We start from the raw sequence: 14,984 nt of genomic DNA on the forward strand, positions 1-14,984 counted from the left end.
TCTCAGCCTCTGGAGTTGCTGGGATTATGGGCACATGCCATCACACCTGACTGCCTGGTTTTCTTTTGAGCTTCATTTCCTTCTGTAACTTCCAGGCATTTTGCTTTCTGGAACAACACAGAGAAAATTGATTCTCTTATCTGAAAGAGAATTGAGAGATTTTCCTCATCCCCTCTGTCACATATAGTACAGATTGCTTAAGAGGCCACTGCAGATCATCACATCTGCTTTAGTGGTCGTGTGCCCTCTTTTGAGGAAGCGAAGACCTGGCTATATTAAGGGGAAAAGCATTTATTATGATGTTTGTCATCTAAATTTTCTCTTATTTAGATAGTCACCTTATTAGAAATGTTTAATTTGGATGATAATGAGGTCAAGAAATTTATTTGTATGTATTTATGGAGGAAACCTAATATGTGTAGCCCTGGTCTTCAGTCTCTTTTCTTGGCCTTATCTCAGCATTTTAATTCTCCCACACAGTGGGAGGAGATCATACCTCTCTTCACCGAATTGTCACATCTGCTAAGGGAAACCGTGGGAAAGCTTCTGAGTGGTGTTGAAGGATTAATATCTCTAGAAGGCGAAATTACTGGAGTGCTTGTTTTGTCAGAATTCTCACTCGTTTGTGTCTTTTAGGGAATCAAGAAAAACACGGTCTCCCTGAATAACGGGGTTGTGGTGTCTAAGATCTGCAGTGTAGTGTTGTTTCCTGAAACATTGTGATGCCCAAAGCCAGCTAGTCTAGGCATGTGAATTAGGTTTGATTTAAATCCCCCAGAGTTTCGTTTGCCTCTTTTGCCTTGCAATGCATGTTACCTCTTTTAGACTGTGTTACTATTTAGGACTATAAAATGAAATGCTTTGTTTTTAGGGTCTTTTCATCAGTGGCATCGTTGGGGATCGGCTGAATTTACGATGGGTTCTCTCTTTTGGCATGTGCTCTTCTGCATTAGTGGTAAGCTGGAAAGATTTTGTAATTATAGTAATAATAATTTTATTTTGGTCAGACATTTTAGACTCCAAGTGACACCCTACTTCTCGAGGTAGAGTAGAACAGTGAGTTCATTCTTCAGTGTCCTGATCCCTTGCATGCCTGTCTCTTAGGTAGATCTTTTTAACGTGGGATTCTGAGGAGGTCCTTCCTTGACCCTCATTAGAAGTTTCTCAACAGCATGTGTTAGTTGATTGGTCCCAGCTCCGGTCCAATCCTATTGTCACTCTGCTTCACCTTTTGCTGTAACCACACCAAGCTACTTTCCGAGCCCTGGGCCTGTCCTGCTTTTTTCTACCTTGGTGCTTTTGTCCCTGTTCTTCTTCCCTCCTTGCGTGGCACTCTTCAGCTCTCTGTGGTCTGCCCCAGCATCTCCTTCAAGTCCTTGGCCACATGACCCTTCTGACTTGATGGGCTCCACTCCTGAAAGTAACATTCATCTCTCCTCTAAGCTTCTGTGCCTGTGTTTCTTTGCAGACACTTGTAATCTTCTGCTGCTTAGCCTGGTTATTTCTGTTTGGGTCTTGCTTACCCTGAGAGTGGGTGGCACAAGGGTTAAGACCACAGATTTCATAGGTCAGGATGGCCTCGGTTTCCACCCTTTCTGCAGTTTCCTAGCTCATGCTCTCTTCATTTGAAAAGAGGCTTCAGTTTCTTCATTTGGAAAGGGATGTGCGTGCCCCCGCTCCTGGGTTACACTGAGGTGGGTGTGAGTGCACAGCCTTTGGAACGGTGCCTGGCACGTTAGGTGCCGTGAAAGGCAGTGTCCAGATCAGATCCATCTTTATTGCTTACTAGCATCTGTTAAGGAGTTCATGGGTTGATTGAAACCACAGAGTTTAGTTAGACCCTAATTTATTTTTGTTTTCAATGTCTACCATTTGAGTCCAGGAAAAAACTTGTTTCCTTGAAATTTTAGGAACTTATTTATCTATTCAAAAGTTGCTCTCCCACACATACTTAAACCTGTATATATATATTTTTTGGTACTGGGGATTGAACTCAGGGGCACTTGACCACTGAGCCACATCCTCAGCCCTATTTTTTTTTTTTTTTTTTTTTTAGTTGTAGGTGGACACAATACCTTTATTTTATTTATTTATTTTTATATGGTGCTGAAGATCAAACCCAGTGCCTCACACATGCTAGGCAAGCACTCTACCACTGAGCCACAACAAGCGCTCTACCATGAGCCTCCTATTTTGTATTTTATTTAGAGACAGAGTCTCACTGAGTTGCTTAGCACCTCATCATTGCTGAGGCTGGTTTTGAACTCATGATCCTCCTGCCTCAGCCTCCTGAGCTGCTGGGACTATAGGTATGTGTCACTGTGCCCGGCTTAAACCTGTACATATTTTTAAACCTGTACATATGCTTCTAAAAGTACTTTTTGAAATTTCGTTTCATACATAAACTCACCATTTTAGCATATAGTTCTGAGTGCCCACAAGTAGGGTAGCATAAACTACCCCATGCTCTCCCCAGCTCCTGGCAACTGCAGACTGTTTTTCAGTCCTTATAGTTCTGCTTATTCCAGAATGTCTCATAACTGGAACTTGATAGTATTCTGCATACTATTTTGTAACCCATGCCAAGTATTCTCAAAATAGATTTTGACTGCAAATAAAATATCCCCTTGAGCCAGATGCCTGGAAAAAAGCAGCCACTCAATGGAACCTACTAGATGACTCAGCAGATGACAAGTCAGACAGGTTTCTGATACGCAGGTGAGCTGGGTAGCTGCAGTCCCGACAGCTAGACTTGCCCGGGACTTTACCCGGGACTTTACCCAGACTTTAACTACACACATACACGCAGGGCTTGCTCAGTTCTGCAGCCCTTGGGAGACGGCCCTCCCTCCACCACATAGGCCTAAGGCAGCAGTGGGGAGATGTAAAATGAGGTGAAAAAGGAGGCCTTCACTTTTAAGAGAGGAAGATGCCAGTTAGAAAGATGATACTGAGTCATGTCATTTGACGCCTTTGCCTTTCTGGTGATCCCATGGTTACTTTCTTGGTGCCAGCTCTGAGCCACCCTCTTCGCCACACTGCTTTTGGGTGCGAGTTGTTTAAATGTATTCTTGGTGTAGTCTGGTGGCAGTTGGGCATACTCACAGTGTCCACGTGGACGTCACATGTTCCTTTTTCTTTCTTTCAAAGGTGTTTGTCTTTGGCACTCTCACAGAATGGCTGCACTTCTACAACAGATGGCTCTATTGTTGCCTGTGGATTGTGAATGGCCTGCTGCAGTCCACTGGCTGGCCCTGTGTGGTCACTGTGATGGGCAACTGGTTTGGGAAAAATGGGTATGACTCTTCCTTTCTCTCCCATTACTCAAATGGTTTTAATGTTGGATTATTCAGTCTCATCAGAGTCTATTAACTTGATGCCTTAGACACTGTTAGTCACCTTTCTGTCACCATGACCCAAAACCCGGAAAATAACTCAGAGAAGGGAAGTGTATTATGGCTCCTGGTTTCAGATGTTTCAGTCTATGGTCACCTGCTTCCATTGTTGCTGGGACTCGGGGGTGTGGGCAGAACATTCTGTGTAGAGTGAAGCTGTTCACCTCATGATGGCTGGGAAGGTGGTGGTGGGTGCTGGGACAAGATACACCCTTCAAGAACATGCCTCCAGTGACCTACGCCTCCTGAGGTTTCCACCACCTTCCGTAGTACCACCAGCTGGGGACCAAGCTTCCCACACACGAGCCCTTGAGGGGCATTCCAGATCCAAACTAGAGCCCACTGTTCACATCTTCCTTCTATTTCAGTTCATGTTGAAGTGTATGGAAGATGGTGTGGACCTCAGAGATGGTCTTCGCCAGCAGGACACGTTGCTAACACTGCTGGCCATCTTCAGTTTTGAGTGTGAGCTAAAGCAGTATATCTCGTTTTTGTCTTTTCCCCCCGGTACAGGGGATTGAACTCCAGGGCACCAATGAGCCACATCCCTAGCTTTCTTTTATTTTGAGACAGGGTCTCCCTAACTTATTGAAACTGGCCTTGAACTTAAGATCCTCTTTCCTCAGCCTCCTGAGTCACTGGGAATACAGATGTGTACCACTGTGTCTGCCTTTTTTTTTTTTTTAAACTCATCTTCCTTTAGAAAACCTTGTCTCACATGATGTCCCATCTCTTATCTTCTTTTGAGTTTTGCCTTCTCTGTCCTTTTTTGAGATGCAGTGATCGAGTTTAACTTTCTTATACAAAGAGAAGGAAACTGAGGCTAAAATTTATCCATGTGACTTGCCTAAAGTCACATAGCAGGGACAGTAACAAGATTCAAACGGAGAATGCCAAACTTTGGGGTTTAGATTGGACACTTTTCCCTTAACCCTTCATATAGTTGTGAGATTACATTTGACTTTGTGTGTGATATGGACCACAGGATGAAGATAGGTACCTCCTAATGCATCCTCTGGGCCACCCATGAAGAAGAGCCATGCCAGAGTCATAGGGTGGGAAATAAGCTGGGATAAGCAGAGACTTGATTTATTATGGATCGTTGCCCTTCTGGAACATTGCTGTTTATCATGTGTTGTCAGATGCTTATTTAATCGTGTATGGCTCTGTCTTTTCTTGTGTGTGGCTAGTTTACATGAGGAACAGTGTGTGCAACAGACATTATAGCCCACTGGTGTTGAGTACATGCTCTGAGTGGCTCCTCTCAGTTTCCCAGCTTTCCCTATTTTATAATGGGAGTTAACTTGGTCACTTATGATCTATAATGTTTTGAAAGTTCATCTATAAAACGTCTTGTGGTTAGAATAAATACCATTTAAGAACGTTCTGATGGTGTTTCCGGGTGCTAGTGATTTCTGTTCTAACTCTGGCGTCACTGGTTTAACACAGTCCCATTGTAAAAGGCGTGGCCCAGGGTATTCCAGTTTTCTCTTGGAGTAGATGAGAGGGCCTGCTTAGTCTTTGGCGGGGCAGGGCCGGGTGGGGGAGTGCTGGGGAGTGGACCCAAGGGCGCTCTGTCACTGAGCTACATCCCCGGCCTTTATGTTGTTCATTTTGAGACAGAGTCTTGCTGAGCTGTCCAGTCTGGCCTTGAATTTGTGATCCTCTTGCCTCAGCCTCTCCAGTTAGTGGGCTGATTTTTTTTTTTTCTATTAAGATTTTAAGGTAATTTGTTTTTAATTTGTGATTTTTAGAAATTATAAAATGTTACTTTTTATTATTAATCAGAAGATAGAAAGAACAAAGATAGACCAACTGACATACTGTCACTTGAAAGATACTAGTTTTAACTAGTGTCATTTTGAGAGAATTCTAAGCTTTTATAAATCGGCTGACAGAGTGTTTGATACCAGTGACTGAACAAACTGACCGCTTCATTATTCTATGAATCAGTCACAGAAAAGGCGAAGAGAGCTGTTGCAGTTCAACTTTGAGAGGAGCCCGTTTTTTTTAACAGGTTGTGCTGGGAGTGGAATCAGTAGCGCCTTACTTAGACTCTGACTTCCTGTGAACTGTCACAGTAACCCACAAAGCCCTCAAAGACTGGGCAGCTTAAAACAGAGTTATTGTCAGCCAGACTCTTCTACACCGTGTTTTTGGTCAGTCAGTGTTATTTGGATCCTGACTTTCTGACTTTCCCTCCACGACTCTCTTGATGGCCTTTAATATTTTTATAGAACTGGGGTATTTTAGAACTGGAGATGAATTGAGAGATTGTTCAGGTCAAATCATTTGTTTTCCAGATGAAAAAAGTTGGTGGCCCAGAGAAATTGAGTGATCTGCTGAGGGAGGACATTGGTCCTAATAGTAGCTGTTACTTTGGCTGAATCCTGTTGTTGCTCTGGATCATTAGGGAATGTGGTTTTTTCAAACAATTTTAGACAGTAATAATGCTCCTGTCCAGCTCTTTCACCAGGATTGTGGATTGTGTTTTACTGCACCCAGTCCTATGAGGAGCACAGCTTCTTACAAATGAGAGCACAAGTGGTGGCCTGGGTGATCACACAGCTGGAAGTGGTGGAGCTCAAATTTTCACACTTTGTTTCTCACTGTACAGTGTCCGTCATCTCATTTGTTTGTGAAATTCCCTCTGCCTTGGGGAGGTTAGAAAAATATGAAATAGAATAAAGTACAAATTTGAATGTTAAAAAAATTAATGTCTTAAATTCGTTTTCTTTCACCTGCCCTACTGCTGTTGTCTATGTTCAGAGGTAGTCATTTCTCTCCGGAATTGTCATAATTGCTAATTTCTACTCCACCACCTGGTCCATCTCTTATTTTTTTCTCTTGACTCTATTGAGGTCACAACAAGCCGCACATGTGTAAAATGTACATTTTGAAGAGCTTTGGCCTGTGTGCGCCTGTAAGCCATCATCATCATGAAGAAATGCCCCTTGAGAATTCCTCCTTCCTACCGCTCGTGTGCTCATCCTTTTGCTGTCGTCTCTAGGCAACCATTGATCTGCTTTCTATCTTTTTAATTTTAATTTCCAAAATTTTATATAAATGGAATCATTCAGTATGTGCTCTTTTTTGATCTGCTTTAATTCAGCACAATTAGAAATTCCTGTTGTAAGTATCAGTAGTTCATTCTTTTTCATAGCTGGGTAGTAGTATATCATACCACGTATGTTTCTCTCTAGCTGTTGATGGACATTTGAGTTGTTTTCAGGCTTTGGTATTACAGATGCAGCTACAGTGAACATTTGTGTACAAATCTTTGTGTGGACATATGCCTTCATTTTTCTTGAGTAATTACCAAGAAGTAGAATGGCCAATTTATGAGGTAGATGGGTTTTATCCTTTTAAGAAACTTGAAATCTCTTCCATAGTGGTACCATTTTGCATTCCCACCAGCAGAGTGAAAGAGTTCCTATTTTACCTTCTTACCAGCATTTGGTTGCTTGTTTCTTGATTTTAGCCATTCTTAGAGGTATGACAGTGATATCTGATGATTTTAACTTGCATTTCCCTTATGTCTAATGATGTTGAACATCTTGTCATACTTATTTGCATCATCTATCTATTTCTTTTCTTATAAAGGTCTTTTGCCCTATTTTTTTAAACTTTATTTTGAGATGATTATAGGTTCATGTTCTTTAAAATTCTAGCGCATTTTTTGTTTTCATTGAGTTTTGAGAGTTTTTTTATGGTCTATGTAAAAGTCTTTTATCAGATAAGTGATACATAGATATACTCCCAATTTGCAGTTTTTCTTTTTTAATTCTTTTAAGTGTCTTTGGATGAGCCCCAAATTGAACTTTAATATCATAAAATCTTAGAAGAGACCTGATGTTTTGTCATTTGGTGTATTTAAAGCGTTTTAAAATTCAATGCTTAGTTTATAAAGTGAATTTTTCATGTTATGGTAATTTTTATTCTGAACTGCATATTGAGTCCCTTATGACCTTATTGTCTACTCTTTTTTTCTGTTCTCCTTCCCAGGCGAGGAGTTGTCTTTGGTCTCTGGAGTGCCTGTGCTTCTGTGGGCAATATTTTGGGAGCATGTCTAGCTTCATCTGTTCTACAGTATGGTTATGAGGTGGGTATTTTTTCAGATTTGTGTCTGTGTGTAAACATATGCTTTTTTCCCCTAAGTAGTACTGTGCATATTCAAGACTATGTAGAGCTGTGTCTGGGTAGGGCATGGCTTTTGTTAAAATTGGAAAAGCTTCCAATGAATTAAAACACAAAATTTGCTGAGCATGATGGCTTATGCCTAGAATCCCAGTGGCTCAGGAGGCTGAGACAGGAGGACCTCAAGTTCAAGGCCAGGGTCAGTAACTTAGTGAGGCCCTAAGCAACTTAGCAAGTCCCTGTCTCAAAATAAAAAGGGCTGGGGATGCAGCTCAGTGATAAAGTACCCCTGGGTTAAATCCCCAGTAACCTGCCCTCCCCCCTGAAAACAAATTATTCACGGCAGATGAACCGTAAAAAGAGTCTGAAGACTAGCACTAATTGAGAAAAAGTATTTGAAATCTATGATATGATAAAGGGCTAATCTCTTTGACACATAAAAATAGATCTTTATAACCTATGTTACTAATCTCTCTTATATAAAGAACACTCACAAATTTTAAGGAAAACACCAAAATGATATAGAATGAAAGATAAAGGATTTGAATAGATAGATTATGGAAAGGAAGTAGAAACAGCTCATAGCTTATACTTTCATTTAGTAAATATTTAAGTTCCTTGCTTTGCTGTAAGACACTGAAGAATATAGTATTGACCAAAAGGGACAAAAATCTCCATCCTTGTGGAGCTTAGGGGTTAGTGGAGAAATGTAAATTACAACTACACCAATAAAAATGGAGGGAGAGAAAGAAAAGCTACACTGTATGCTTATTAGTGTAGCCCCCAAAATTGATGAGTTGTGTTCCCGAGGCCATGAATGGATGGGCATTGCGACTGGAGAGTACAGAACCCCTTGAGGGGGTCGAGATGGCAGTGTCTGTCAAAGTGGCAACTTGCAGTGCACCACAGGAATTAATTGCTCAGGTGAATGTTGTTAGACATGTAAAAAAAGATGTATATACAAAGCTATTTTGGCATTTTTTTGTAGTAGCCAAAGATTGAAAACAAAGTCAGCCAATAGAGAAATAGTTAAATTCTGATAAACCTGTTCAAAGGAAGACTTGGCAGCTATGAAGTAGTAGGTCAGGAAACTGCTGTTAGAGATCAGGCACTGGAAAGGTCTCAGGTAGCAAGGCACAAAGCATCCTACATGATGCCATTTGTTAAAAAAACAAGGAAGGGATTTGGGATATAGTTCAGTTGGTAGAGAGTTTGCCTTGCATGCACAAGGCCCTGGGTTCAATCCCCAGCACTGCATAAATAAATAAATAAATAAATAAGAAAATGAAAAAACACCCCCCAAAAAAAAAAACAAAACCAAGGAAGAATTAATGAGTATATATGTATCAGCTTGTGGGTTTCTGAAACAGTCTCTGGACAGTAAAAATTAAAAAAAAATTGAATGACAACAGTGTTGGGGCAATTGAAAGAATGAATGGATTGCAAGGTGTAGGAAAGAGGAATTTTTACTATTATTTTTTCTGGCTTGAATCATATGAGTATATTTCCTACTCAAAAACCAAAATAATTAAAATTAAGTTGCCTTTTTAAAAAGTGGACTTTTTTTTGGCAGTTCTAGAGATTAAACCTGGGGGCACTCTCCTACTGAGCTACATCCCCAGCATTTTTAAAATTTTTATTTTGAGAAAGGATCTCACTAAATTGCTAAAGCTGGTCTTATTTGTGATCCTCCTGCCTCAGCCTCCCAGGTTGCTGGGATTACAATTGTGCACCACAGTACTCAGCAAGTGGACAAATTTTTAAAGGCAACTCACCAGGAATTCTGGTCTAGTTAGAAGCCCATCGTCTAAACAGGCATCTTTGTTCTAGTCTGCTTAGCTTTGCTCCTGGATTGTACTGATTGGTTCAGATGGAAATTTCACTTTACCCCCTGTGGTGTTCCCAGGCTTGACTTCTGGAAACATTGCTTTAATTTTGTAACTCACTTGTAGAAAAATTCAGATTATCTGTCTATCAGGCTTCAATCTCTTAAATAAATGCAGCCTGGCTGTTGACTTTACATATTCTTTTTTTTTTTTTGTGGTGCTGGGGATTGAACCCGGGCCTCGTGCGTGCAAGGCAAGCATTCTACCAACTGAGCTATATCCCCAACCTTCTTTACTCATTCTTTCTTAATTTTTTTGTGGTCCTGGGGATGGAACCCAGGGCCTCTCCCTTCTGCTAGACACATGCTTACTGCTGAGCTACACCCGGAGCTTGGCAGTTACTTTAATTTGGTGTCACCTTTCCAAGTCAGTTTTATTCCCTGTTATCCCCTCACAGAAGCCCTTGCCTTTGGTCATGCAGTGACTTTCCACCTTGTTCCCACCCGGTACCTTTGCTCTCCTTTGCCTGGAAAGATAGGACATTCATTGATTTGACTTTCCACTCTTTCCTAAATTGTCGTCCAGCTGCTTCAACCTCTTTTTAGCTGCTTTCTCCATTTGAATTCCTGTCTGTCCGTCTTCCTTTCTTCCTTTTGAAGTATTAGGAATTGAATGCCAGGGTGCTCTACCACTGAGTTACATCCTCAGTCCTTTCTTCTATTTTATTTTATTTTGAGACAGGGTTTTGATAAGTTGCCCAGGCTGGCCTCAAACTTAAGATCTTCCAGTGACAGTCTCCGTTGCTGGGACCATAAGCATGTGCCACTGCCCCCATCCCTGTGTTTCTTGCTGGGGCTAGACTTCTCATTTATTTAGTTGCATGCTACCTTATAGTATTGTATTGTCTTATCGTAAGTGTTGTTTAATCCCCACACCTGGATGTAATGTCTTTGAGAGCAGATACCGTGCCTTTTATGGGAGACTGGGTGATGCAAAAATTTTGAGAGCTAGTCTTGCTTTTATAATCCAGTAGGGCGACTGAGTATTTAAGGAGCCCTGTTGATCCTATGTGAGCTTTGTAGAGTCCTTGGGAAGATGAAAGAAGAAGTCACAAGTGGAACACTTGGCAGATCGCCTGGTGCTGAAGTCCTCCCTAGTCTCCCCCTCCTTCCTGCCCTACTCCTCTTTACCCTGCACTCATCTTTAAGGACTTGGTGATGACTGCCCTGTAAGAACCACCTCTTCCCTCTCGTTCAGTATGCCTTTCTGGTGACAGCGTCTGTGCAGTTTGCTGGTGGGATCGTCATCTTCTTTGGACTCCTGGTGTCACCAGAAGAAATTGGTGAGGAGAAGCTGTATCTTTAATTCAAAATGTCTTATTGTAAGAGGCAAAGGGAAATATGAGTCCAGAAATGGAATTTCTTTTTTTCCCTAGGAGAACTGTGAATTTCTTCCAGCAAAATAAAGGAGTACTGTTGGCATTTGTGTCTTGTTGGCATTGTCCCATTCATGGCATAACTGTGTGTTCAAATGAAGTGATACACACCTTTTATAGATGAGTCTTAGCATTTGAAAAACTTTTTTTTTGTAGCTCTGGGGATGGAACCCAGAGTTTTACTCATGCCTCGGCAAGCGCTCTGCCACTGAGCTACATACCCAGCCTCCAGATGATTTTTATCATTGAGATATTGACTAGGAATTAGCATGATTGTATTTCTTTACTTTTTTTGAGTGTGGTTTTGGGGATTAAACCCAGGGCTTTTCACAAGCTAGGCAAGTACTCAACTACTGAGCTACATCCTCAGCCCTTTTTATTTTATTTTGAGAAATGTCTTATGAAATCACCCAGGCTGGCCTCAATCTTTTGATCCGCCTACCTCAGTCTTCAGAGTAGCTGGGATTACAGGCATGTGCCACCACCCCTGGCCACAGTTGTTTCTTCTACACAATGGCAATAGAAATAACATCAGCTAGGTGCAATGGTGCACACTCATAACCCCAGGAATTCAGGAGGTTGAAGCAGGAGGATCACAAGTTTGAGGTTCACTGAGTTTAGCAATTTAGTGAGGCCCTGTCTCAAAATAGAAAAAAGGTTGAGGATGTAGTTCAGTGATAGTGCTCACCTGAGCACCAATAAATAAGAAAAATATCAATCCCATAAGTGATGATATATGCAAACCCTTTGCACCATGCCAGGCATACAGTAGGTGCTCTGTAAATGGTAGTTTTTATTGTTGTTTTAGGTCTCCCAGGTATTGAAGCAGAAGAAAACTTTGAAGAAGATTCCCACAGACCATTAATTAATGGTACTGAAAACGAAGATGAATATGAGCCTAATTACTCTATCCAAGAGTCCAGAACTGTTGCCCAAGTGAAGGCAATAAGTTTCTACCAGGCTTGCTGTCTTCCTGGTGTCATACCGGTAAGAATTGTTCAAATCCCCTTACCACAGCCAGTAAGGCGTTGTGGCCTTGAGATTTACTCTGCCTGGGATAAAGCTTTTTGAGTGTTTAGCTTCTCTTTGATAACTTGGTTTTAGGAATGCATGTTCAGAGATATGTTGCATAGTGTCCCTCAGCTTATCTTATATCTGAAGCAGGATTGGCAAACCTTTTCCATGAAGAGTCAGAGTAAATATTTTCAGCTCTGAGGGAACCATAAAATCTTCACTGACCTTCAGAGTTAAGAGGCCATAGACAGGATGGGCGTTGCCAGACTTGACCTACTAGTCCTGCTTGCATACAATCATCTAGCATGGGATTAAGAAAGCAAAATTGAGATTTTTTTTTTTTTGGTACCAGGGATTGAACTCAGGGGTACTTGACCACTGAGCCACATCCCCATCCCTATTTTTATTTTATTTAGAGACAGGTCTTACTGAGTTGCTTAGCGCTTCACCATTACTGAGGCTGGCTTTGAACTCGCTGTCTTCCTGTCTCAGCCTCCTGAGCTGCTGGGATTACAGGCATGTGCCACCACGCCCTGCTCAAAATTGAGATTTTTAAATTTGTATTTTGTGGTTTATTGAGGTATATAGACTTACACACAGACCAAGAATGGTTTGAACGGCTCATTGACTGCCTTGTTTGCCTACATTCTAATCTTTCCAGGGGAAAAATTACCCCTTTTTAGAAGGTCTAAAGCAGAATATGCCACAGTGTCTCTTGGGCAGCGTTCCAGCGCTGCCACGGCCCGCAGTCAGGAGAGCTCCCTAACGGCCGACGGGCTCCCTCTTGCTGCAGCGGTGCTGTCTTGCAGTGCAGATGCTGAGGCTGGAGTGGAAACTGAGGCATAGGTGATGTTTCCAGCTTACCCACTCCCTTTCTGTGAGACCTGGGATAAGTCACTCAACCCATCCTCATGTCTAGTTCCCTCTCCAGTGGGATAGAGATTACCCCAGTCTTCCCTGATGGCCAGGGCATTGGGTTATTGTGTTGTGAACAAGCACCTGTTTTTTTGTCATTTTGTTTTTTAATGGTGCTTCATGAGTGTAACCCCCCCCAGGTAGATTTAGTTCTACAGGACATCTTATTTTAGACTTCATAGTCCTCTTCTGCCTGTGACCCCAAGGTAGGAAAACACTTAGAACAAATAGGTAATTGGGAGTTAAAATGTAAGTGTAATTTCTTGCAATTTTTAAACTCAAAGATTTTTTTTTTGGTACCAGGGATTGAACTCAGGGGCACTCGACCCTTGAGCCACATCTTTAGCTCTATTGTGTATTTTATTTAGAGACAGGGTCTCAGTGAGTTTCTTAGCACCTCACTTGCTGAGACTCGCTTTGAACTTGTGATCCTCCTGCCTTAGCCTCCCAAGCTGCTGAGATAATAGGCGTGCCCACCGCGCCTGGCCAAAGATGATTTTTAATATAAGGGAAATGCAAGTTCCTTTAGTCCTATTCTTAGGGCAAGCTATAATCTTTCAACTAGATCCTAAAATATTCCACTAGTAATAGTTTAATTTTTGAGACAGACTTTAAATTTGTTGTGACTGCACATTGAACTCTGATGCTGTTTCTTTGCACTCACAAGCCATTGTTCTCTGTCATGGGTCGGGGTGTGAGGGAGGTCGAGTTAACTTGGTGCCTTTGTCTTTAGCAGGCTGTCTGGACAGCATGCTCTGGCGACGGGGACATGGCTTTCTAGGGGTGGCTGCTGTCCTGCCAGGGGAGCTTTTTTAAAACAAGCGATACCCAGGGAATAACTGGCTGCCCCATGGCCAGGAGTGTACTGGCCAGACATCCTTTGAAGTCAGTTCCTCTGCTCCTCCCCCCTTTCCTTTGATGCTAACTGACAGGATTTCCTGGTAATAATGTGTTGAATGTAGGAGTCTCAGCCCCACCACCATCTTAAGGCAGCCGCAACTGCTTTCCCTCAAGACAGAGTGACAGGGCCTAGGATGAGCATGTTCTTCCTTTCGACCCACCGGAGATGCTCTTCTCTGCCACTGGGTGTGCAAATGCAGGGCTTTTGGAAGCTCTGATGTGAAAGTGGTTCTAATGAGGATGCTTTTCTTAGATCTTTGGCTCAGTCACATGCTCTCTGTGGTTCACAATATTAACTTTGCTGAAAGTAGAATAACCAAGAAAGTAAGAGCTGTGATGGTTGCTATTTTTATTTGCCTGTGGCTAATGCTGGTCAGTGGCAAGAATATCATTCACCTTTATCTGAATAAGAAATAGAGGTCTGTACCCTGCCTTCTGGATTTCAAACTCTGGTTTGCTTCTACCAGAGAACTTGGAGAAGCCAGGGATAGTTAAGAAAGAGCCGAATACTATGTTTTTGGTTTTGTTTTTTATTCCAAAGGCCTTTCTGGAAGCTACCCGGAGTACGGAGAGAGGGAGACTGGGTATAAGTGGGCAGATGGGAATTTGTAAAGTTGTTTAATTTTTGAAGTCAGGTACCATTCATCCCCAGCTCTTATATTTTGCTGTGTTTTTTAATTACATTAAAAGCTGTGGTCATATTGTGCCATGCTGTTTGTCCCTTGCTGATAGTTGTATGTTTTTCTTGTAGTATTCACTGGCCTACGCCTGCCTGAAACTGGTGAATTACTCCTTCTTCTTCTGGTTGCCCTTTTATCTGAGTAACAACTTCAGATGGAAGGAGGCTGAAGCTGACCAGTTGTCCATCTGGTACGATGTTGGAGGAATCATAGGTATATGAAAGTGCATCTTCTTCCATAATAGTTAGTCACTAGTAGCCTTTTACTGGATTGTGGAGTCTGACTCCATTTAAAGTTTAATTACTCATTCTGGAACCATTTTTCCTAAACTGTCCTAACAGTGAACAAACTCTTAAAAATTATCCATAGGAAGGAAGATCCAACCCAAGGCAAGGCTGTGATTTAGAGGGCTCTCTTTTCTCAGTTTTTTGTTTAGGAGTCACTTCTTTTGTCTTGGGAAGTGCTTGAGATCTCTTTAAACACAATTCTTTTGTATACTTTCTGTGCTATCTTGGCTCTGAAGCTAATTGTGTGAGAGATTCAAGTTAGATGTGAATGTGTTCATTTTCACTGCCTCTCACCTTCTCCACCCACCCCCCCAGCCTAGGAAGCAGAAATAATACCATGGTGTGTACATTGTCAGATCCTAGAGGTAGGAACAACAGCAGAAATTAATTTTTGT

General features: G+C 41.9%; 1 protein-coding gene across 5 annotated transcripts in view; it reads left to right on the forward strand.

The window, feature by feature from the left end:
- The window catches only part of Slc37a3 (solute carrier family 37 member 3), a 45,770-nt gene that overhangs the window by 18,196 nt on the left and 12,590 nt on the right, over positions 1–14,984 (forward strand). For 3 of the 5 annotated variants that reach the window (XM_048786840.1, XM_048786839.1, XM_048786841.1), the window contains 6 exons: positions 872–955; positions 3,151–3,296; positions 7,401–7,497; positions 10,616–10,700; positions 11,602–11,780; positions 14,374–14,515. In XM_048786840.1, the coding sequence (XP_048642797.1) occupies positions 872–955; positions 3,151–3,296; positions 7,401–7,497; positions 10,616–10,700; positions 11,602–11,780; positions 14,374–14,515 (733 nt within the window). The remainder of the gene's footprint in view (positions 1–871; positions 956–3,150; positions 3,297–7,400; positions 7,498–10,615; positions 10,701–11,601; positions 11,781–14,373; positions 14,516–14,984) is intronic. The other 2 variants (XM_048786842.1, XM_048786843.1) reach the window with 1 other exon arrangement.

Source organism: Marmota marmota, unplaced genomic scaffold, assembly GCF_001458135.2.
Source record: "Marmota marmota marmota unplaced genomic scaffold, marMar, whole genome shotgun sequence".
Classification (NCBI taxonomy): Eukaryota; Metazoa; Chordata; class Mammalia; order Rodentia; family Sciuridae; genus Marmota; species Marmota marmota.